This window comes from Mustela putorius, unplaced genomic scaffold (assembly GCF_011764305.1).
Source record: "Mustela putorius furo isolate JIRA1106 unplaced genomic scaffold, ASM1176430v1.1 tig00000596_pilon_pilon_pilon, whole genome shotgun sequence".
Taxonomy (NCBI): Eukaryota; Metazoa; Chordata; class Mammalia; order Carnivora; family Mustelidae; genus Mustela; species Mustela putorius.
In genome coordinates this window covers 16085115-16107714 of record NW_025421428.1, presented here as the reverse complement: position 1 = coordinate 16107714, position 22600 = coordinate 16085115, and the positions used below count along the sequence as shown (strand labels likewise).

Genomic DNA, 22600 nt, shown 5'->3' with positions numbered 1-22600 from the left:
TTTTAAAGATGTTATTTATTTGACAGATCACAAGCAGGCAGAGAGGCAGGCGGGGTGGGGAGGAAGCAGGCTCCCCGCTGAGCAGGGAGCCCGATGCGGGGCTCGATCCCAGGACCCTGGGATCATGACCTGCGCCGAAGGCAGAAGCTTAACCCACGGAGCCCCCCGGGCGCCCCTCAGCTTGTTTTTTAGAAAGGATCCCTTGGCTGCTATGTGGAGAACTAGCGACCAGCCAGTACATTACGGGATCACCCCTGGGCCGGTGACAGCCAGCGGGTGACAGACGTGGAGCGAGGCAGGTGGGCCACGAGGTCCTTGTCCGCGGTGGTACCGCTGACTGAGAATGGAAAGGGGCAGGCCCACAGGTCCTCTGAAGTAAGAATCAAGACTTTAATATTTGTATAGTTTCCACTAAGCACTGCTAGAGAGTCTCCAGATTCGGATGGGCTGTTTGTCTTTCCCTTCAGTGAGACACGGTTTCCCTCGCGAATAATTCTTCTTTGATTTACTGCGTATGTGGGAGCCCGTCATTTCATTTTCAAATATTTGGACATTTTCCTGGTATTGATTTTTGCTGTAATTTCAGCGTGGCCAGAGCACACACACACGGAGACTTGTCTTCTGGTCCATAATATGGTTTTTCCTGGTGACTGTCCTATAGAGACTAGTGGGAACTGTGTGCCCTCGATAGTTCTCTGTGTGGGGCGAGTGTTCTAATAAACGTGAACGCGGCTCACTGGGGTTCTGATTAGGTCTCCCGGGTCCCTCAGGCCAGTGAGCCTTCTCACACACTTGCTGGCCTCACGTGGGTTTTCTCTCGGGAGGCGTCCATTCAGGCCTGTTGCCCATCTGAACTGGGTTAATTTTCTTCTTAGTACTGAGCTGTAGGAGCTCTTCACACATTCTGGATAAGTCTTGTATTAGATACATGTTTTGCAAGTATTTTCTCCAAGCCTCTTGTGTTTTCATTTCTTAGCATCATCTTCAAAGTGCAGGAGTTTTAAACATTTTGGTAAAGGGGCACCTGGTGGCTCAGTGGGTTAAGTGTCTGCCTTCAGCTCAGGTCATGGTCTCAGGCTCCTGGGATCGAGCCCCGTGTCAGGCTCTCTGCTAGGTGGGGAGCCTGCTCCCCCCACCCCCTCTCTGCCTGCCTCTCTGCCTGCTTCTGATCTCTATCTGTCAAATAAATAAATAAAATCTTTTTTAAAAATTTGTATGTGACTACAAAGGACCCAAAACAAACTTGGAAAAGAATGTTGTTAGAAGCCTCACCCTAGTGGATTTCAAAACTTCGTGAAGATGTGTCGTGAGGACACTGTGGTCTGGGCACGAACACACAGATCAGTGCTCCAGAATCGAGGTTCTAGAAATAACCTTTTCACTCAGGCCTGTTGATTTCCTCCCTGCCTGCCTGCCTCCCTTCCTGTCTGTCTTCTTTCCTTCTTTCTAATATGTATGTATTTGAGAGAGAGAGCGGGCGGGGGGCAAGGACAGAGGTAGAGTCTCCCGCAGAACCCTGCTGCGTGTGGGGCTCCACCTCAGGACCCGACATCAGACCCAAGCTGAAACCAAGAGCCAGACTCAACAGACTGAGCCCCCCATAGGTGGCCCAGGCCACCTGATGTTTTGTTTTTTTTTTTAAAGATCTATTTATTTATTTGATAGACAAATCATAAGGAGGCAGAGAGAGGAGGAAGCAGGCTCCCCGCTGAGCGGAGAGCCCGATGCGGGGCTCGATCCCAGGACCCTGGGATCATGACCTGAGCCGAAGGCAGAGGCTTTAACCCACTGAGCCCCCCAGGCATCCCGCCTGTCTGCCTTTAAAACATCAGGTGGTTGGACGCCTGGGTGGTTCAGTGGGTTAAAGCCTCTGCCTTCGGCTCAGGTCATGATCTCAGGGTCCTGGGATCGAGCCCCGCGTCGGGCTCTCCGCTCAGCAGGGAGCCTGCTTCCCCCTCTCTCTCTGCCTGCCTCTCTGCCTACGTGTGATCTCTGTCTGTCAAATAAATAAAATCTTTTAAAAAAAGAAAAAAGATACACACGTCAGTTTCTGCTACGACCTGATAAAGACCGCACTGACTTTAGAGATTAACTTCTGGGAAATGAGCTTCACGGTACCGAGCCTTCGGGTCCATTTACTCAGCAACGTTTTGTAGATTTTAATGCACAGGTTTTGCACTTATTTTGTTAAATTGATTCTTTAAATATTTATTCTCTTTGATGAAATTATGAATGGAATTGTTTCCTTAATTTTGTTTCTGGCCTAGTTCACTGCTAATATATAGAAATAAAATGGACTTTGGAGCATGGATCTTTCCAAACCCACTCACTCACTCAGCAGTGCCGCAGCGCCTGAGCACCTCCCCCAGGGCCGCGCTGGCGATTAGCAGGCTGCTCTCCTTCCTTTCCCGTCTGGAGGCCTTTCTTTTCTTGCCCGAGTGAACTAGACAAAAGCTCCTTGCCTTGTTCCCACTTTTCCAAGGGAAGCATTTTGTCTTTCACTGTTAAGTGCGATGTGAGCTGTGGGTTTTGGAAGCTGGAGGAAGCTGAAGGAATCCTTATGAATGGATGTTGGGTCGTGTCGATTTTTTTTTTTTTTAAGATTTTATTTATTTATTTGACAGACAGAGATCACAAGTAGGCAGAGAGGCAGGCAGAGAGAGAGAGGGGGAAGCAGGCTCCCCGCTGAGCAGAGAGTCTGACTCGGGCCTTGATCCCAGGACCCTGAGATCATGACCTGAGCTGAAGGCAGACGCTTAACCCACTGGACCACCCAGGTGCCCCTCAAAATGCTTTTTCTGCATCTATTGAGATGACAGGGTAGTTTTGTACCTAATTTTACTAATATAGTACATAACATTAACTTTTGGATGTTAAACCAACCTTACATTCCTGGGATAAATCCTACTTGGTCACAACGTACAATCCTTTTTATATGTTGCTGAATTGTTTGCTAATGTTTTGTAAAGAACTTTTGAATTATATTATAGACATCAGCTTGTAGCTTCTTATGATATCTTTGTCTCGTTTTGGTATCAGGTTAATGCTGGCCTCATAGAATGAACTGGGGAGTGTTTCCTCGATTACTATTTTCTGAAAAAGTTTGTGAAGAATTCGGGTTAATTGTTCTTTAAATTTTTGGTATGATTCACCAGTACAAGGCTAGACTTTCTGGGTGGGGGGATGGAGAACAGAGGAAGGTTTTCAAGTCACTATTCCAATTTCCTTACAGACATACTCATATTTTCTGTTTCTTCTTGCATCAGATAGAAGTTTTGGAAATATGTATCTTTTTAAGAATGTGTCCATTTCAGAGGCGCCTGGGTGGCTCAGTGGTTAAGCATCTGCCTTCCACTCTGGTCATGATCCCAGAGTCCCGGAATCGAGCCCCACATCAGGCTCCTTGCTTGGCGAGAAGCCTGGTTCTCCTTCTCCTACTCCCCCTGCTTGTGTGCTCTCTCTCGCTGTGTGTCAAATAAATAATTTCTTTTTAAAAAGATTTTGCTTTTGGCTTCGACGTACAGCCTGTTGGGCCAGCAGCAGCAGCACCCCTGGGGAGATGCGGGCAGGTCAGAACCCCAGAGTAGTCAAAGTCTGCATTCTAAGAAGATCTGCAGGTGTCTCCCAGCACACAAGGGTCCCCTAAACACAGGCATGGGGCCCTTGGTTTGCTTTTCTGGTATCTTTCTGCCACCCGGAGCCTTTCTTGTTGATTTTCTCCTACAGCAATCTGTCCTCTGGTGGATGGGACACCTGCTTGAATCTCTCCGGGCATTTAACCCCACTGACCCGGCTTCTGAGCCTGGCTTCCTGGGGTCCTGCTCTCGTGGCTGACGCGGGTCTCTCTCTCCCAGCCGCTGCTGTCCTTCACCAGAGTCTGCCTCGGCCGAACCCTCCTGGGTCAGGAGTGGGCTAGGCTTTCCCAGGCGCTGCTGGCAGCCTGTCTGCTGGTGAGGAGAGACTGCCGGGCAGTCTCTCCCCCCGCTGTACAGGCTGTAGGACCTCTGGGGCAGTGGGGGGCAGCTGCCTGAGGCTGCCCAGTCCCGAAAGGCTAGGGTGAAGGGGTGTGATGCACATGGAGCTGAGCAGTCAAGGACTTGCCGCCCAGCCGCGGGGAGTGCGGTCAGCACACAACCCCAGCCAGCAGCCCCATGGCCAGCCGACTGCGCCCTCCCCATCCTATCCAGTGCTGAAGCCCAACAGCTTTCCCGTGTGCCAACTCCACCCAGAGAACCCCTGCTGGGAGGGGTCTGGGAACGTGGGCCCTCAGATGGGGCCTGGGGTCTGGGTTGGGCCCGGCTGGTGCTGAGCACACTCACGTCTGACAGGGAGATAAGGAGCACCCGGGGGCCAGGAGCAGCCACTGACTGCCAGGTGGGGCCTCCGGTCACTTACACAGACCGTCTCATCCTCTGCAGGGGGGCTGGAAAGAGCCCAAGCCTGAGGACTCAGGACAGCCAGACCTCAAGGACCGTTAGCTGCAGCCAGGGTCAGAAGCCTGGGTGGGAAGCCAGCGGCCCCACACTTAGGATGCAGATGCCCCAGAAGCTGGACACCCGGACTCGTCTAACCCTTCTGAGCCTGCGGACTCGGCCGCATCCGCCCCTCCTCTCCTGAGGGAGACGTCTGGCCTCCTCCCCTGAGATCATAACTCAGAAACCTCTTCCCCGTGAGGTCCTTGCTGGGTGGAGTCCAGCGGAAGCCAGCCGGTCTGGTCTGCACCCGACTAAGGAGCCCTAAGATCCTGTCAGCAATGGGAGGGGAGCTGGGGTCAGGATGTGGGAGGTGCCCGGGGTGTCCGACAAGGGACGCAGGATCACCAGAGGCAGGATTCTGCCCTTGGGAGCTTCCTCCCGAGATGCTGGATTCGAACCTTCACAGGGACTCTCAGGACTAGGCTGGGACTCGCCAGGAGACGTGAAATGGAGAAGCCACTACTGTCACAGCAGAACAAAGACAGGACAGGAAACACAGGGGAGCTGGCACGCTGGGAACGGATGAGGGGGCCTTCAGAGACCCAGACGTGAACCCCAGACGCGAGGGCCACCAGCTCTGGCAGGGTCCCCGTGACCAGCTGACTGGCTATATAGAGTTTGGGGCCCTAGGGGGTGAGTCACACAGACCGGAACTACGGAAGGCCGCCATGCCAGCGACTGCGGGCTCGTGTCCCAGAGAAACATCACCAGAGCCTGCACAGAGACACCAGTGAGAGTTAACTCCAGGCAGAGAAGAACATGGCTCTGCAGAACTCAGAACAGGAATGGTCAGGAAACTTCTAAATACTGAGAACTGGAAGGATGAAAGGTTCTAAGCTAAAACTGTGGGCAGGAAGGAAGAAAAGGGACTGAAGACCCCAACTAGGAGCTTGGACTCTCACCCCATACGCTTCGGGATGCTCCCTCCACAGGTCCCACAGTCAGACAGGGACCTGGGAAGAGCCGCCTCTCCCCCAGCAGACAGGCCTGGCCCAGGGCGAGGAGCCAGGCACCAAAAACCGCCCCTGCCTCAGGCTGCAGAGGGAAGGGGAGTCACCACGCCCGCTCCCACACTGCCCGCTCCCACACTGTCCCCGGCCAGCACGACCTCGTCTCCACCTGGGCCCGCCCTGTCTGGTGCTGGGACAGCCCTGGGCTGGGGTCCTGACCTCGGGCTGTGGCCTGGGAACCCAGGCCTCCAGGACAGGCCCAGGCTAAGGAGGGGGGACCTCGCACTTTAAAAGGACTGTCACTGTGATAACCAACGTGGTGACAATGACTTTCTATCGGGTCACACCACGGCAGTGGTACGAGCCTGGGTGAAACTCCAGCGGGGATTTCCAGTCTCGCTCAGCCTGGATGAGGAACAGGCCAGGAGCCTACGCCTTGACACACCAGACTGCAAACCCCAGACCCGAGAGAGAAGACACAGGAGATTCCACCAGGGCGGGGACTCTCCCAGTGTCCCCGCGGCCAAGGAGCTGCCCGCTCCCTCCTCCTCTAGCAGCTGAACCCTGTCAGGGCCCAGCCCCCACCCTCCCACCAGCTCCAGCCCACACACAGCGGGCGCACCTGAAGCTGGTTCCTCTCAGCTTTCCCTTGGACGCCTCAGCTCCCCGGCCACGTCGACGGTGGGTTCGGGCTGCTGAATTTTACCTGCTTCCCCCACGACCCAGTGGGCCCAACGCCTGCGGCCTCACGAGGCGGTTCATCAAGCTGAGGTATAACCGGCCAGGGAGCTCCGTCCCCCCGCCGGTTGGCCAGTAGCTTGCGACAACCTGGGTGCTCAGGCTCCTCGGGGTTCCCGGCAGGAGGCACAGCCTCCGCTCCTGCGCCCACGGCCCCCCCACCGCACTCCAGCACCCTGACCGAGGCCGGGGGAAACCCACAGGCCCTGGCCCTGGGCCCGCTTTCCTTCCCCTCCAGACAGCAACACGGGCCCCCTCCCCACTGAGGTGCAGCATGCACTGCAGCCGGCCCCGCCCCTGGCCCCTCCCTCCCCAGGGCAGCCCACACCCCTGCCCAAGCTGTGCTTTCCCCAGGGGGAGGACGTTCTCCGCCCCCAGGGGTTCAGATGCAGCGGCCTCCGCCAGCGGCTTGCCGGCCGGTAGACCTGCCCAGGCACCCCACCTGGGCACGGGGGCAGGGCCACGCCCAAAGCCCAGAGAAGGACTTTGCTTCCACCCAGGCTCTGCCGGTCCCCCGCAAACCTCAGAATTGAAGCGTGTGCCTCAGGAGCCTTCTCTCAGCTGCTCCACAGCCAAGCAAGGGGCCCCGGACGGAGGAAGGTCCGCCGGGTCAGGGGTCCTGCCCACAGCTGCAGCTCCTCCCCTCCGCAGCTGAACGGCCCTGCCGCCTCTTTCCTACACCCGCTGGAAACACTACTGCGGAACAGCTCGCTTTGAAGGGCGCGGTTTATTTGAAATTCCTCACACCTCTACATCCCGTTTCCAAAGCCGCACGGAGGTGGGCGAGGCCGGGGCCGGGGCAGCCGCCCTGGCGCCCCGGGACTCGCCGCTCACAGGATCGGGGGGCGCCACCGGACCAGGAACGCGAGGAGGGCCGCGCAGTGCTTTCCCCCGGGGGTGCGTCCCCGTGCCCACTGCGCACCCAGGAGGCAGGACGGGCCCTCGCCACCATGCTGTCCCTCAGGCCACCTTGAGAGCCTCGAATCCCAGACCAGCCGTCACGCCACTGACTTCTCCACGGAGGACTGCCGGACTCCCGGGTGCGCCCCGGGCTGGGGGCGGGGAGGAGGGCGCCTTTCCAATAAACTCAGGACGCGCTGATGCGTCCCCGGCCCGGCGAGCGCGGTTTCTGAGCAGCGCGTGTCGGAACGGCCACCCGCGGGCCGCGGCTCGGTCCATGCCGGGGAGCGAGAGCCCACACGCCGAGCTGCGGCTGCCCTGCTCGGGGCTGCCCCGGGGTCCCCTCGTGCCCCCGCCCAGCTCTTCCCCCCGGTCTCCGGGCCGCCCGAGACCAGCCCGCGGGCCCGCCACCTGGGGGTGGGCCCAGAAGCCGCCCCGTCCCTCGGCCCAGCGCTCCGGGGCGGGGCTCCCGCCGACCGCTCGTGCGGGGAGGGATGCGCTCGGGCACCGCCGGCCCCCGAACTGGGCGCGGGGACAGCCCCGCGGCGGCGGCCTCTAGGAGGCAGGGGGACCGGACGGCACGAGCGCCGCCCTGGGGCAGGCTCAGCCACGGTGCCGCGCGGGAGGCCCACGCGGAAGGGCCGCAGCGGGACCGCGGGCCCGGGAGCCCCGCAGACCCTCCTCGGGGCCGCGCGCACAGCCGGCTGCGGGGGTGGCCAGCGTGGCCAGCTCGCCCCGGGGACCGCCCCGGAGAGCCGCCGCCCCGCCTGCCCCGACTCCGCCGCCGCGGCTCCCCTAGCTCTGGGCCGGCCCGTCCGGCCGCGACCGGGACTCGAGCCCCGCAGCCGGCGGCGCGGGGCGGCGCGGGGCGGCGAGCGGGGCGCACGCGCGGGCCGGCAAACGTGGAGGGCGAGAGGTCACGGCGCACGGGAGGGCGTGCGCCGGCGCAGCGGGACGTAAACAGAGGCGCGCGCCGGGGCCGCGAGGACGGGCGCAGGCGCAGTGGGGCGAGAAGGGCGCGGCGCAGGCGCCTTGGCCGCGCTCGCGATGGGCGGGGTGTTGACGGCGCCGCGATGGCTGCCCGCGGGGGTCGGACCCGCGACGTCCCGGGCCCCTGTGGGAGTCCGGCCTCCTGACGCCGCCCGTGGGCGGGGCCGCCGCCGCCGCGGTCATGTACCCGCCGCCGCCGCCGGCGCCGCATCGGGATTTCGTCTCGGTGACGCTGAGCGCCGGCCGGACCTACGACGGCAGCAAGAGCCGGCGGCGGCGCTCGTGCTGGAGGGTGAGGCGCCGGGCGCGGGGCCGCCGGGAGCGGGCGCGGGGCCGCCGGGAGCGGGCCGGGGCGCGCGGGGCCGGCCTGCCGCCGCCTCTCCGGGGCCGCGGGCTGTGCGGCGTGGGGGCGGCGCGCGGTGCCCCGCGCCGAGAGCCGTCGGTCGGGGCGGCGAGGCGGGAGCCCCGCCGGCGGCCGGAGCCGGAGCCGGAGCCGGAGCCGGAGCCGGAGCTGGCGCGCGCCCGCTGCGCCCGTCTGCGCTGTGCCCGCGCGGCGGTGGGGCGTCCCGGCCGGAGGGCACCTCCCGCGGGGCAGACCCCGGGCCTGGGGCGCGCCGGGCCGCGCGGGGCTGGCGGCGGGTGGGCAGGTCCGCGGTCGGGCCGCTCTCAGTGAGGAGCCTCCCTGCCCTTGCGTCCCGCAGAAGTGGAAGCAGCTGTCGAGGTTGCAGCGGAACGTGATCCTCTTCCTGCTCACGTTCCTGATGCTCTGCGGGCTCCTGTCCTACGCCAGCGTGGCTGACCAGTGGCGAGGTACCGGCTCCACGAGCGCCCCGCGGGGCTCTGCGTGGGTCCCCGAGGGCCGGCGGGGCAGAAGCGGGAGGCGGAGGGGCAGCGCGCTGGCGGCTGTGGGGCTGGCAGGTGGCTGTGCGTTTCCCGGGGTGCGACGGCTCGCTGGGCGTCTGGCTGAGTCCCGGCACCTCCAGGCCCTGGGCCTCGCAGAGAGATGGAGGTCGGGAGGTGGCAGGCCCAGTCCAGACGCCTCCGGGAACTTGCGCACACGTCTTACCCAGGGTCTGGAAGGGGCCCCCCCCCCCGGGCGCGGAGTCCTGGGGAGCCTGTGGGGAATCCTGGGGAATGTCTCTGGGGGGGCCCTGGCCTGCAGCACGGAGGCTGAGGAGCGGCTGCGGGGGCTCAAGGCCGTGGGGGCTCAAGGCCACGGCCTGCTCCCTGCACTTTGTGGTCCCGGGAAGGGAAGAGCTGAAGGCCGCGTCCGTGTGGGCGGGGGGGCCGGCGAAGGACCGGCGCTGCCAAGGGCTTTCAGAAAGGCTGGATTTCCTCTGGCGTCGTTGGATGCCTTTCCGGGGCTTTCCCCGGGGCTCACGCTGTCCTCTCGTGAGGAGTCTCGACGGGCTGCGCCACCCGCTCGGAGTCGGCTCGGGGCGAGTGGGCTGCTGGGGGTAAGACCCGCCTCTCTCGTTTAGCGGGGAACGGCCGGTCCGCGGAGGAGCGGAAGAGGAGACCAGCGGACCCGCCCGTCTTGCCAGCTCCTCGGAAAGCAGAGGACCTCCCGGGCCTCTTACCGCAGGTACGTCGCGTGACCTACACGTGGGGTCGTCCCCGGGCTCCGTCCCGCCAGCGTCTGGGAACAGTGTGTGGCGTTTCAGGTAGACGGGGAAGGGTTCTGTCTGTCCCCGTCTGTGTGACGTCTGAGCGTCACGCTCCTTGTGCTGGGCCCGTAGGATGACCCTTGGGGCGGGAAAGAGGAATACTCTCTGCTTCGCTCTTGTGGAACGCCTGCTGGCGGGCCAGGTCCTGGGTCTGCCGGCGAGCAGAACGGACCCGTCCCTTGCCTCGAGGAGCTACGGGCTGGCGGGGGCAGGCAGGCGAACCTCCTGCGAGGGGAGAGCAGTCGCCGCCGGGAGGGATAAGGCTGGCGCCGGTCCCGGGGTCGGGGAAGCCGCTGTGAGACTCTGCTGGTTCTGGGCAGGGTCAGGAGAGCCGGGCTCGAGTTGGATGAAAGTGCCCAAGGCCCGGGGAGCTGGGCTTGCTCAGGGACTTGAAGCTTCAGCGGGTCTGGACGGGGCAGGGGGCCGGGATCTGTCCAGGCCGGGCCCTGTGGGGCTGCCCTGGGGAGCCGCAGGAGGCCACGCTCCAGACTGTCTCATTCGGGAGCTGTGTGTGAAAAAGCGGGTGTTCTCCCTCGTAGGGAGGGCAGGCGGGCGTTTCTTCTACTCTTTCTGGTCCCTCCCTCGCACCCGGTGTCCGCCCTAACGGTTGGGAAGGCAGAGCCAGCCTGACGTGTTTCCCCACGGAGAGACACGTTTCCAGAGGTGTGTGGGGAGGTCCGTGATCCAGTCTCTGGTGTCCAGCAGGGGCCTGGACGGTAAGGGGTTAATATGCACACCTCCCCTGGTCCAGGCCTGGGGACTGGGAGCCCCTCGTGGAGGCCACTTGGACTTTGTCTCTTGCTCGGACTCCAGCACTGGTCCCCCAGACCTGGGTCGGCCTTGGTGCTCTGTTTCGGCCAGACCCCCTTCTCCCGGGCACGTCAGTCGTGAACGTCGTCACAGATCCTGTGGACGCTGAGAAGCAGAGGTTTTTCCCGATTCCCAAGGGGCCTTCCTCCCGTCCTCTGGGGGAGGCGCCTCGTCCCGCCCTCTGTCGAGCACTGGCTGCTCCCCGGCTCCAGTGGTCCGTCCCTGGACCTGGCGCCCTGCCCTCGCCACAGCATCCCGAGGGTGAAGCGCAGGAGTCCCGGGGCACGGGCCCGCGGCCGGGTTCTCTCTGCGTCTCCACGTACGGGGCCGTGGTCCTGACCCTGTCTTGCTACCTTTAGGGTCTGTGACAGCCTGGGAGCATCCCGGGTCAGGAGTTCAACCCGCCATCCAGGGCTGCGCCGGCCCGTTTGGCGCACTTCCATCCCTGTCGGCAAGGGCCGGGAGATGGCGAGTCGGGATCTCCCGGCCAAATCTGCGTGTCGTGATGAGACCCAAAAGGGATTTCCTCTGGGGCCGTGTGCTGCCAGCCGGTTCACACACTCCGCGGGGTTGGGCCTGAGCGGGGAGTGTGCCGGCGGCAGGGAAAGGAAAGGCAGCCCACAGGCAGTTGAGCTGTTTTCATGGGTGATTCTTGTTTTTATCTAGAAGCCTCAAAGGCATTTCCGACGGGGACCTCCCAACCTGCAGATTCGAGCCCCCGGTAAAGGCTCCGAGGACAGGAGGCAGGACGACACCAAGTGGAGGGACGAGGCAGTGGGTGACGCGCGTCGGGAAGGAAGCACACGGAGAACGGTGGTCAGGTACGGGGAGCGTCAGAGACGGGCTGGACGTGCAGAAACGCTGAAGCCCGCGTGTCTGGCGTTTTCTGAAAACCAAAGAGGAGGAGGGTGAGCGCGACGTCTGAGGTACACGTTGCTCTCAGAGCAGGCGGGGTCCAGGGCGGGACCCGGGGCGGGGGGCAGAACCAGCCTTCTGCTCGTCCTGCCCAGAGCGGCGGGCAGCAGGGAGCCCCGCCGGGGGACCGGGACCTGGGGGCGTTTCCGTCTCCGCCCGCAGGCTGGCTGACTGCGCCTCCTTCTCTCCCTGAAGCTGGAGGGGAGCGGTGATTGAGCCGCAGCCGGGCACCGAACTTCCTTCGAGGAAGGCGGAGGCGCCCCCCAGACCTTCCTCCCAGGCCCCCAGGATTCAGAACCAGGCAGGTAAGACCCCACGGGCACCCTGTTGGGCCTCACCTGGACATTCTGACGAGGAGGGCGCGCGGACGCCCAGCGGGGGAGCACCTGCCGTCCCTCCGAGTGCTGGTCCCCCGAGGCGCCCGGGCAGGCCGCCGATCTCTTGAGAGCCTGGAGAGGACACGGGGCTCCTTGGCGGCCCATCGCTGCAGCCCCCGGTCGCCCATGTGGGCGAGAGACTCGTTTCCCAGCCTGCGTCTGTGCCACGGGGGGCTGGGGGGTGGTGCCTGGAGAACGTGGGGACGCAGCCGCCCCTCTGCGTCTCGGGTCCCAGCAGGTCTGCGCGGTCCGACGCGGTGGCACCGGGGTGGAGGGCCTTCTGGGCGCAGGCGTGTCGGGAGTCCCGTGCAGAGCTGAGGCGGGGCCGGTCACGGCCAGGGCCATGGGCCTGGTGGAGCAGGGGCTCGTGCCAGGTCAGCGAGTCTGGGGCCCAGGCTGTGACCGTCCGGTCCCGATTGCTGTTGCCTCTGAAGGAAGGGGGACGTGTGGGGGACGCCGAGCGATCGTGTGGCTTAGAGGACAGACGGCAGCGCCGCGGGTGTCAACACGGATGGCCTCAGACCGCACCCACGTGCGGTGCCGCCATCGACACGCACGGTTGTGTCCACGTGGTGGCTCCGTCACTCGTGCCCCGTCCTCCCCGGTGTGGAGGGCAGAAACCTCGTCTCCCACACGAGTCGCGAGGGCACCCCGGAAAGGCTCCAGGGCGGCCGTGGGTGCACCTGCTGCGCGTTAGGTCGTCCTCGAAAAAGCCCGGGGCCGATGAGGTGCGACGCGGCACCCGGGAGACGAGGCGCTCCCGTCCAGGTCGGCAGCCGTCAGCACGCCCGACGCTCCCGAGGCCGAAGGGCACGGCGCAGCCATCGCGCGCTCAGCGTGTGGCCCCCGGGTCCCCGGGCCCCCGGCGGAGGCACACGGGACACCACGCTGTCCCGTGCTGGCCCCAGAGGCCTCGCCGCCCTGGCAGCTGCGTCCAGCCGTGAGGACCCGTCCTTGGGCGGTGTCCCCTGCTGCTCCCCCTCACCCCGTTCCGTGTGGGGCTGCTGAGGGGCCCTGTCTGAACCCTGACCGGCACCGGTCCTGGCGACCTGCTGTCTTTCCTCCAGCCTCCCCGAACGAGCGCCAGAGGGCCGTGATCGACGCCTTCCTCCACGCGTGGGCCGGGTACCGCAAGTTTGCCTGGGGCCACGACGAGCTGAAACCTGTGTCCAGGTCCTTCAGCGAGTGGTTTGGCCTGGGCCTGACGCTGATTGACGCCCTGGACACCATGTGGATCTTGGGCCTGAAAAAAGGTACCCGCTCCTTCCCTCGCTCGCGGCCAAGTTCTCCTGGGGTGACTCTGGGGCGCGCGAGCTGTTGGCAGGGGGCGGGGGCGGGGGCCGAAACGCTGCTGTTCCCATCTGGCGCGCGCTCCCTTCTCGTGGGGGCAGGATCGGACGCGCTGGGCATGGGTGGTAGCTTTCCCGCCTGACGTCCGGCGTCCAGGGCCGGTTCCAGCCGGTTCCCCTGTCGCAGCCTGAAGGGGCCCTGTGGCGTTCGGCGGCACGTGATGCCAATGGCTGTCCGCGCCCCGCGTCTCTCCCTCACGTGAGACTTGACTGGCTCACGTGAGATCGGGTGGCCCGGGGGTCACGCGTCGTCGGTTATTTCTGAGCTGGGACTTCAGAGGCGTGTTTTAAGTTGTCTGAGGAGGCCCGAGACTCCCGCCGAATCTCTCGACGTGGCCCTCTGTGCCGGGATCGTCCGCAGTCGGCGGCCCGTCCTTGCGCGCGCGCGGGCTCCCTTTCTCTGCGCCTGAAGTCCCGGGGGCTCCTCCCCTCTCGCGGGACCGGACATGGCGAGCCTGCGGGGGGCGGGGGAGAGAGACAGACACGGGAATGCACGGGGCCCCCGGGTGAGGGGTCACGGGGGCGCGCTAGGCCCCGCGACCCGCTCCCCTCCCCACACCGTTTCATGTCAGAGTTTGAAGAGGCCAGGAAGTGGGTGTCTAAGAAGCTGCGGTTCCAGAAGGACGTGGACGTCAACCTGTTTGAGAGCACGATCCGCATCCTGGGGGGGCTTCTGAGCGCCTACCACCTGTCCGGGGACGACCTCTTCCTGAAGAAGGCTGTGAGTGTCCCGGCGCCCGCCGGAGGACGGGCCCGAGGGAGCGTGAGCGTGCGAGCGCTGTCGCTCGGCTCCCGGGATCTGGGGCGGGGGGGTGGGTGGGGTCTGTCCCCAGCGCTCCCGCTCCTGTGCCGGAGCCTTGTTGGCGCACACGCGCGTGAGCGGCGTCACCCTGCCTGTCGTCCCCACGGCTTGCAGGGACGTTCTCTCGGAGCTCCCCAGGGCCAGCTTGGTTTGGTGGCCATGGAACGTGGAGGCCGCGCGGGGCCAGTAAAGTCCCGTGTCCGTCCGCGTGACTGGGCAGGAACGGGGGATGGGTTGGCACCGGGGGACGGGGGCGCGTCCGCCGGGCGGCAGGGAAGCTTGATTGCCCGCTGTGCTGCGCATCAGGAGGACTTTGGGAATCGGCTCATGCCTGCGTTCCAGACGCCCTCCAAGATCCCGTACTCCGACGTGAACATCGGCACCGGGGCCGCCCACCCGCCCCGCTGGACCTCGGACAGCACGGTGGCTGAGGTCACAAGCATTCAGCTGGAGTTCCGGGAGCTCTCGCGCCTCACGGGCAATAAGAAGTTTCAGGTACGGAGGGGCCGCGCCACCCGGGACGCCCCCTCTCCCTTCCTCTCCCCTTCCCCGTGGTTCGTTGTGGCCGGGGGCAACAGAGGCCGGGGCGTCGAGTCGGCACCTGGAGGCTGAGTCCTCGCCCCGGCCCTGCCCTGCAGCAGGTCCGTGTCCTCGGGGTCCCAGCCGCCGGCCTCGCACGTGCCGCGGGGTCGGGGGCCGTGGCGCCCGCAGGGAGGCGCGTCCAGCCAGGTCGGCCGGAGGCAGGGAGCTGCGCTGGGGCTTTCCTGACCCGCACGCCCGTCCTGGGCCCTTGTTGGCAGCGGGTCCCTGGCCGCGCCTGGCGGAGCCGCTCTCCTCGCCGTGGGGGAGGGGGGCTTCGGGACGCGGCACGGCGTGCCGTCGGTTCTCCCTTTGCTTAGCAAAATGGAGCCGTGATTGGAGTGAAATAGTGACTCTCCACGTGTCCGTGGCACCGCGTTTCCCCTCCCCCACCGCGCAGCCGTGGGCGAGCTCTGACGCCTGCACGACTTCCTCCCCGTCGGAGTGGGCCGCGGCCGCGAGCCCTGTGCCCCGTGCGTGTGGGGCAGTGGGGGCTCTCGGTTCTGATCGTCCCGCGCGGTGAGGTTCTGCGGCCCGGGCCACCTGTGTGGGGCTTGGTCGCCACGGGGGACGTTCGCATCCGCGGGGAAGGCGCCCACGGGTTACGTCTGTGTCGCGGCGCGCGTCCCACGTGTCCTTCCCGCCCCCAGCGGTACCCCGCCGTGTGGACGGGGCCCGAGCAGTCTAGGTCCCGGCCAGCCCCGCCCGTCGGGTTGTGTCCCACGCGGGTGTCCGGAGGGGCACGCCCCCAGGAGCAGGTTCCCGCCACGCTCAGGCCCGGCTCTTGCGTGGCCGCTGGCGCGTTGTCGGTGGGCCTGCCTCGGGTGGCCGCGGATCTGCTTTCTGGGTGTGGCGTTCTCCAGACGCTCGCTGGCCCCGTGTGTGTCCTGGGGAGACGGGCGCGCGGGGCCCTCCCTGCCTGTCCACAGCGTGGCGGCCGTCCCGTCGGCGGCGCCTAGTCCAGCGGCTCCGCGTGTGTCCTGCTCCTGGGGCGTCAGCCAGGCGCGTGCCCGTTGCTGGGTGTCCGTGGTGGCCTGCGACCCTAGAGAACTCGGTGGGTGGGCGTGGGCGCGTGCGTCTGGCGGAGCCCAGCAAATGGCTCCCCGCTTGGGCTCCTGGGCGCGGGGACCGAATGCACGCGAAGCCCGGGAGCAGAGGTGCTGTGGGCGCCCGGCAGGGAGCTCGGAGCAGCCCAGGCGGGCTGGCTCTTGAAGGGTGCGCAGGAGCTCCCCGGGGGCGGCGAGCCGCGAGCCCGGGCGCGGAAGCCGACGTGCCTGCCTTCCCTCCAGCCGGCAGGAGCAGCCGGCCGCGCGACCGGGTTCCTGCGGGGCCTGGGTCCCTCTCAGAAGCCGCTGTGGGCGGCAGTTGGGCGAGGGGCTCCGTGGGCTGGGACGGCGGCCTGCTCCCTCCTCGGCGGGGAGCGGGTCCGTCCCGTGGGGGCGAGCCGATGCAGCCCCTCTGTGCACCCCGGCCGCCCCCTCGCTCATGCCCCCTCTCCCGTCGTCTGCCGCAGGAGGCCGCGGAGGAGGTGACGCGGCGCGTGCACTCGCTGCCGGGGAAGAAGGACGGGCTGGTGCCCATGTTCATCGACACGCACAGCGGCCGCTTCACCCACCCGGGCGTGTTCACCTTGGGCGCCCGGGCCGACAGCTACTACGAGTACCTGCTCAAGCAGTGGGTCCAGGGCGGAAAGCAGGAGCCCCAGTGAGGCCGGGTTCTGCCACGCGGCAGGGGTGGGCTCCCCGCAGCTCCCCGTGGCTCCCCTCGTCCCGGGGTCCCGGTCGGGCAGCCGCCGTGCCGGCCCGCGCTCGGCCCCTCCGCGAGGAGCGTGGTTCTTCCAGGCACAGCCTCCGTGTCCAGGAGGAGGGGACCTGGCTGGTCGCTGAGGCCCAGGCTCCCCAGCGCCAGGCGGGGCCCGCGGTCGGGGCCTGTCCGAGGGGCCCCTAGCTCACCGGCTGCACGGTCGCGGAGGCCACCATGCACACGCCCCCCAGCAGAGGGAGGCCGGGGCCGCCTGGGCTGCACCGTGTGGTGTAGGAGGCAGAATCGCCCCCCGGGACGGAACCGGAAACCCCCGACGATGGAGCCTGGGGCTGACGCCCCCCAGAACCCCCGGGGCTGCGGGCAGAGACCGGGGCGTCACACCGGGATCCGGGGGCTGTGCGGAGGCCGTTCTCGGGCCGTCCCTCGGGGCGCTTGAGGGGAGCGCCCCCAGCTCCGGGCCAGCCTGGCGCCGCCTCAGACAGGGCCGGGGCTCCGAGCCACTAGGGTGTGCTGGGTGGTTCACGGCCACGCGGCCGCTCCTGGGTGCCAGGGCAAGAGGGCCGTGCGCCTGGCTGGCCCGGAGCTGACGGGGCCTGCCGCCCTGCCCAGGTTACTGGAAGACTACCTGGAAGCCATCGAGGGGATCCGGAGGCACCTGCTGCGCAGGTCTGAGCCCGGAAAGCTCGCCTTCGTGGGGGAGCTTGCCCACGGCCGGTTCAGCGCCAAGATGGTGAGCGTGCGCTCCAGCCAGCCCGGGCGGGCGGGGCTTCAGCCATCCAACCTCCCCCCGTCCCCCCTTCTCCCTCCTGGGCAGTGTCCTGAGCTGCGACGGATTTGTGAGCCACGACGTTGCAGAGAGCCCCGAAGTTCTGGCCGTGGGCATGCGCCTGGGTCGTGGCCTGGGCTGGGGTGGGGGCGGCAGGAGGAGCTGAGGGGGACCCGAGGTCTGCGCTGGGTCCCTGGCTGCGCCCCCTGGGTCCCGGGCACCGCTCCCAGACCCCCACCGCTTCCTGGGGACCCTCACTCTCCTACGGCAGCCCGTCGGTGTCGGTGGGGGAGAGGGGGGAGACCCGGGTCAGCGTCTGCTCCCCGGGAGGTGGTGTCTTTCCCCCGCCTCTCCCCTGCTCGCATGCAGCGTCGCGTGCTGGGCCTGTACTTGAGTTGCTTGCCCGAGTGGACCCTGAGACGTCCCCGCTCGGGCTCGTTGACTCCTGGGGACACGGGAGGCACCATCCCCGGTGTCACCGCCACCCCCCCCCGCGGCCACAGACTCCGCCGTGGTGAGGACCCGCTCTGATTTCAGGACCACCTGGTGTGCTTCCTGCCAGGGACGCTGGCTCTGGGCGCCCACCACGGCCTGCCCGCTGACCACATGGAGCTGGCCCGGGCGCTCATGGACACCTGCTACCAGATGAACCGCCAGATGGAGACCGGGCTGAGCCCCGAAATCGTGCACTTTAACCTGTACCCCCAGAACGACCGCAAGGACGTGCAGGTCAAGGTGAGCCGGGGCCGGGCTCTGGGTGTGGGGGCACCGTCGGGGCCGTGTCTGAGCTCAGCCCATGTCCCGCCAGCCGGCCGACAGGCACAACCTGCTGCGGCCCGAGACGGTGGAGAGTCTGTTCTACCTGCACCGCCTCACGGGGGACCCCAAGTACCAGGACTGGGGCTGGGAGATACTGCAGAGCTTCAACGCGTACACACGGGTGAGCTGCCTGCCCGCCACCCCGCCGGCCCCGCGGGCCCCTTTCGCCCCGGGCTGGGGGCATGGGGGAGGGGCAGGCTCACCGTGGCCTCCGGAGTCAGGGGCGCCTGGGGCTCCGGGGCTGGGGTGTCCCTTGGTCCCGTCCCAAGGACCGAGCCCGTGTGGGGAGCCGGCTGTGGCCGCAGCCCGGACGCCGCCGTCTCGGCCCTGTGCAGGTCCCCTCGGGCGGCTACTCCTCCATCAGCAACGTCCAGGATCCCCTCAACCCCCAGCCCAGGGACAAGATGGAGAGCTTCTTTCTGGGGGAGACGCTTAAGTACCTGTATCTGCTCTTCTCGGATGACCCGAGCCTGCTCAGCTTGGACGCCTACGTGTTCAACACCGAGGCCCACCCCTTGCCCATCTGGGCCCCGCCGGACGGGGCGTGACTGCCCCTCGGCCAGTGTCTCAGTTGTGGCACCTCCTTGCTGTGATTCAGGGCTATTCTGTCCACTGGAGGAGCCTCGTTCCTTCTTCCTGTGAATTTGAATCATGTTTACATTCCGGATACCCAGTCGTCTTCTTGTCAGCCAGTGCCCGGGCTTCACGATCCCAGGTGACTGGTCATCTCCCTGGGGTGCGCTGGGTCCCCCGACATCGTGGCAGCGACCAGAGCTGAAGGGACAGCCCAACATGTGACTCAGCCAGTGGTCTCAGAGCTTGCGATGTGCCCGGACCCAAGGGTCTGAGGGCATCTGTGACCTCCTCCGAGTCCGGGCACCTGGCGGGCTGTGGCGTTTACTCGTTGGACTCAGGGATCCTCCCCCGGCCCTGAAGGGGCGGGAGGGGCGGGTGGGCGAGCGCGTCCTGCTCCCGGACCACCTGGTAGAATGGACTTTCCGGGCAGCATAAAAGCTTTTTGTTTCCCACGTTGGTCAGTGGATCTCTTTCGCGAGTCGCGTTCGTGTAGAAATGCTGTTGTTTCTTTGGGACGCCTCGGGCCTCTTGCCAGGGCAGTGTTGGTCTCCGTCCCCGAGCGTCCTGCCGTCTTCCGAACACACGTGACCTGCATGCGCGGCCAACGTGTTGTCGCACAAGGTGCCGTCATCAGAGCCGGGGCAGACGGCATTCATCTGCTGCTGCGGAAAGACACAGCAAACGGTGGGTGAGGAGGCGCTACCCAGGTGCATATTTCCTGAACCGTTGTTACAGTTTGTTAACTACAAAGTTTCGTGAGACAGAACGTGGGTATAGGGGCACGGTCAGTCTAGTCAGAGAAGAAGGGGGGTGGGTGTCCATAGCCCGCAGCGGCCATGGAAGTTCCGGTTCTCCCTGGAAACATAAAGAAGCAGGTGGAACCATGACCAGCAGTTTCCAGCGACAGCGACACCAGCATTGCAAGGAGAAAACAGTATGGGTCGCTGAACAGCACAATTAGGTGCTAGAAACTATCCCTAAAGAAGTTTTGTTTTGAGAATTATTAGAAAAAGACTAAGAACATTTTTAAATGTACTGCACGGAGTCAGAACATGCACGTGGAAGTAATAGAAACCAGAAATGTGTGCGAAGCCTGAGCATGTGCGTAAGAAGTTGCGTAAAGGAGTAGAGTCTCAGACTGAAGCGTGCAGGCGCGAGATTCATGAGTGGAGGTCAGTGCTGACGGGATCGTGCAAAGGCCCTGGGGTAGGACTAGAGCCACACAATGGGCGGATGGGAAGAAAAGCACAAAAAGCAGTGGACACAGCCCGGTGACCTCCAGGGTCCCGTCCACGTGGGTGCACACGTGCACCACTGGAGGTCGCAGCAGAGAGAAAGGGGCATGAGAATATTTGAGAAATTGCGGAAAGTTTCCTGAATTTGATGTCAGAAGATGCAGATGTACAAACGTAAGAGCTCAGTGACTTCCTTGTAGAATCCGCTCAGAGACGTGCGGCAGAGACCGTGTCGTAAGACAGAATCCCGGGCATCAGGAAAAGCCATGTGTCATGCCCAAGACGTCCTCAGGTCAACATCCGTTTTCTCCCCAGAGTGACGGGAGGGCCTGGGTACCTCTGTTTGTTACGTGTCCAACTCGTGGTTTTGCTCAGGCTGCGATCGCACTGAGTTGTGGGATCGAGTCCCAGGCTGGGCCCTGCTCGGCAGGGGGCCTCCTTGAGATTCTCGTCCCCAGCCCCTCTGCCCTGTCATGGGCGCTCGCTCGCTCACTCTCAAATCTTAAAAAAAAAAAAAAAAAGTCCATAAGTCTGTGGAATGACCTACTTTGATGAAAGAAAAGCTTTCAACCAAAGGTTCTGTATACAGCAAAATTGACTCTCAAAACGTGGGAGAATTTAAGGTCTTCGCAGAGAAAAGCCGAGGCCCTCGTGTCCAGTCAGCCTGGCGTGCGCGATGCGGTCGTGGGAGCCGTCAGATGGGAGCAGAAGGGCCCTCGGGAGGGAGGCAGGAGGGGGTCTGTCAACGACCGCCGTGGGGGGTCCAAAAGCCAGGGTCGGGTTCTGTTTGCAACTCCAGCCTTCAACGCCGGAGCGACACGCGTCCAGCAGCGACACGTGTACGTTCGGGGCCGCGGTATAGGACGGCAGCCACCTGAAGGGGTCGTGGGAGCCGCTCCAAGGTCGGGGGGGGTGCGTGGAGTTGGCGTCTGCTGGGAGGACCGCGCCGCCAGCCGGGGCTGCTCCTGCCTCTCCACCCCGGCGAACACGCGGCGGCAGGTCGGGAAGGAAGTCGAGGCCGCCTGCAGCCCAGAGAACTCACCAGGCCAGCGGCCGGGGCGGCAGCCTAGCTGCAGTCGGGTCCCCGCCCTTCTGAGCTGCGTGGGGGGCACTCCCCAGGCTCTGCCGGAGGTCAGGACGCAAAACCAGTATTCCTGTGTTTCTAAAAATTGTGAAAAAATAGTATCTTTGAGCCACAGTGGAACGCAGCTGAAGTCCGAGGACAAATAAGAGAGAAAACGGGCAAATTCATAGGTCTGTGGAAATTTACACGCTCAGTGGGGCGGAGAGGACACAGAAGGGAAATTTTCGGAATTCTGAGATCCGTGAGAGCGAAGGCACAAAACACAGGATTTATGGGAGGCAGAAAAAGTCACGCTCAAATACAAGGTTGTAGTTCTGAGCGCCCGCACGTGGGCGAGGGAAGACACTGGGTTCCCGGCCGGCTCGGTCGGTGAGACACGAGCCTCCTGCTGTCAGGGTCCTGAGTTCAGGCCTCACGTTGGGTGTAGAACTTCCTTAAAAAATAGTAAAGGAAGAAAGATCTCAGATGAATGCCAAGCTGTGCACCTTGAGGAGCTGGGAAACAGGAAGCCAACAGCCGAGAGCGGGACAGAGGGGTCGGACCAGGGGACAGCACAGTCCCCAAACCGGAAGTCGGTTCTTTGAAAACATCGGCGACATTGATGAATCTTTAAGGTGACGACAACAAGCAGGCAGGCAGGTAACTAAAACCAGAGTCGTAAGCAGGGGCGTTCCCAGTGACCTTACAGAAATGGCAAAGGCCGGCAGACACTGTGACAAAGTCGTACGCCGACAGGTTGGGTAATCTTTCAGACGGACAGACGACCTCAGTCAGCTCAAGCGAGACAGAGGAAGCGTCAACAGACTGAGAACACGCAGACCGAAGCAGTCGTTGACGGAGGGAAGCCGCGTCGGCCTCACCCGACCTTTGAAGAGTCAGGGCGCGGCCGGCGCACCTCCTGGCATGTGAGACCCTTGATCTCGGGGGTTACGAATTTGAGCCCCACGCTGGGTGTAGAGACTACTTTAAAAATCTTTTCAAAAGTAATGTTTTGAAGAATTCGCACCAATCTTTCTCAGACTTTTCCAGGACATTGGGAGGAAGGCGCACTCGAACCGGTTCTGTGAGGCCCATATTACCTTGATATCAAAACCAGATACATTTTGGTAAAAGAAGACTACGAACCCCAAACACGGGACCGGGCTTGGTTCCCCAAATACGTGGGCTTTGGATGGAGGATCAAGACCCAGCGTTGGCCCCCATGACGTTGGGAGGAGGGTTTCTGGACCCCCAGACGTACCCGCGTGGTCAGGGCCACTGGGCGTGGCTGGACAGTCAAAGGGAATCCGAATGCACCTGTCTGGGTCTTCCGGTGCCACCCCAGGCATGGAGGCGCTGCCCGGAGGGTTTGGAGGGAGAACATGGTAAGCCTGCGGTTGGGGTATTAGTGTTGGAGCCTGGGCTTGGAGGAGGGCGTGGGAGCAGGACCAGCCTGAGGAGAAGCTGCCATCCAGGGGGAAGGAGCTGCGAGTCCTCGTGTCTTGTCCTGGCCTCTACCCTCCAGAGACCACGAAGACCCTGCACGGGCACCTCTCTACTCAACACAGGACAGGCAGCCCTGGGTGCGGGCACGAGGACACAGGAACAGGGACACGGGGATACGGGGACACGGGAGATTGGGGACACAGAGACAGGATGGGGACACAGAGACAGAGGGGTAGGGACAGGGGGGCAGGGGGGCGCAGGGCCGGGGACACGAGGGTAAGCACAGAGGGACCGGACACGGGGACACGGGGACGCAGGGGCGGGGACATGGGACGGGGACACAGGGGCTGGGACATGGGACGGGGACACAGGGGCTGGG

The 22600-nt window shown here is 64.2% G+C and overlaps 2 protein-coding genes and 1 long non-coding RNA gene across 4 annotated transcripts; 1 reads left to right on the top strand and 2 right to left on the bottom strand.

The window, feature by feature from the left end:
* Window positions 1-8120: 8120 nt before the first annotated feature.
* LOC106003295 (endoplasmic reticulum mannosyl-oligosaccharide 1,2-alpha-mannosidase) lies at window positions 8121-18929 on the top strand. 2 transcript variants are annotated; one of them, XM_045082773.1, is made up of 13 exons: window positions 8121-8345; window positions 8755-8863; window positions 9535-9638; window positions 11197-11351; window positions 11641-11750; window positions 12890-13075; window positions 13744-13892; window positions 14316-14468; window positions 16066-16256; window positions 16926-17046; window positions 17620-17817; window positions 17891-18022; window positions 18237-18929. In XM_045082773.1, exons 1-13 carry the CDS (start codon window positions 8235-8237, stop codon window positions 18447-18449), a joined length of 1932 nt encoding a protein of 643 aa, XP_044938708.1. In that variant the 5' UTR covers window positions 8121-8234; the 3' UTR covers window positions 18450-18929. The 2 variants fall into 2 exon arrangements, with proteins under 2 accessions (XP_044938708.1, XP_044938707.1); XM_045082772.1 differs by having other exon boundaries at window positions 8123-8345; window positions 14280-14468.
* On the bottom strand, window positions 11165-12797 carry LOC123392798 (translation initiation factor IF-2-like). Its single transcript, XM_045082780.1, has 2 exons — window positions 11784-12797; window positions 11165-11416 (listed from the first exon to the last, which is right to left on the bottom strand). The coding sequence occupies exons 1-2, from the start codon at window positions 12165-12167 to the stop codon at window positions 11348-11350; spliced, it is 453 nt and encodes a 150-aa protein (XP_044938715.1). The 5' UTR covers window positions 12168-12797; the 3' UTR covers window positions 11165-11347.
* On the bottom strand, window positions 18329-22587 carry LOC123392800. Its single transcript, XR_006607484.1, has 2 exons — window positions 20755-22587; window positions 18329-20213 (listed from the first exon to the last, which is right to left on the bottom strand). It is a non-coding gene; the product is annotated as an uncharacterized LOC123392800 (long non-coding RNA).
* Between the last annotated feature and the right edge of the window lie 13 nt (window positions 22588-22600).

What these genes read in the sequence shown, in the direction of transcription:
- LOC106003295 (XM_045082772.1), top strand. Translation starts at nt 8,235, where the DNA reads ATGTACCCGCCGCCGCCGCCGGCGCCGCATCGGGATTTCGTCTCGGTG. An exon ending in CAGGATTCAGAACCAGGCAG is followed by an intron (nt 11,751 to 12,889) that starts GTAAGACCCCAC and finishes TCTTTCCTCCAG; the next exon opens with CCTCCCCGAACGAGCGCCAG. An exon ending in GCCGGTTCAGCGCCAAGATG is followed by an intron (nt 17,047 to 17,619) that starts GTGAGCGTGCGC and finishes CTCTGATTTCAG; the next exon opens with GACCACCTGGTGTGCTTCCT.
- LOC123392798 (XM_045082780.1), bottom strand. Translation starts at nt 12,167, where the DNA reads ATGGCCCTGGCCGTGACCGGCCCCGCCTCAGCTCTGCACGGGACTCCC. An exon ending in CTCCTCGTCAGAATGTCCAG is followed by an intron (nt 11,417 to 11,783) that starts GTGAGGCCCAAC and finishes TTTGGTTTTCAG; the next exon opens with AAAACGCCAGACACGCGGGC.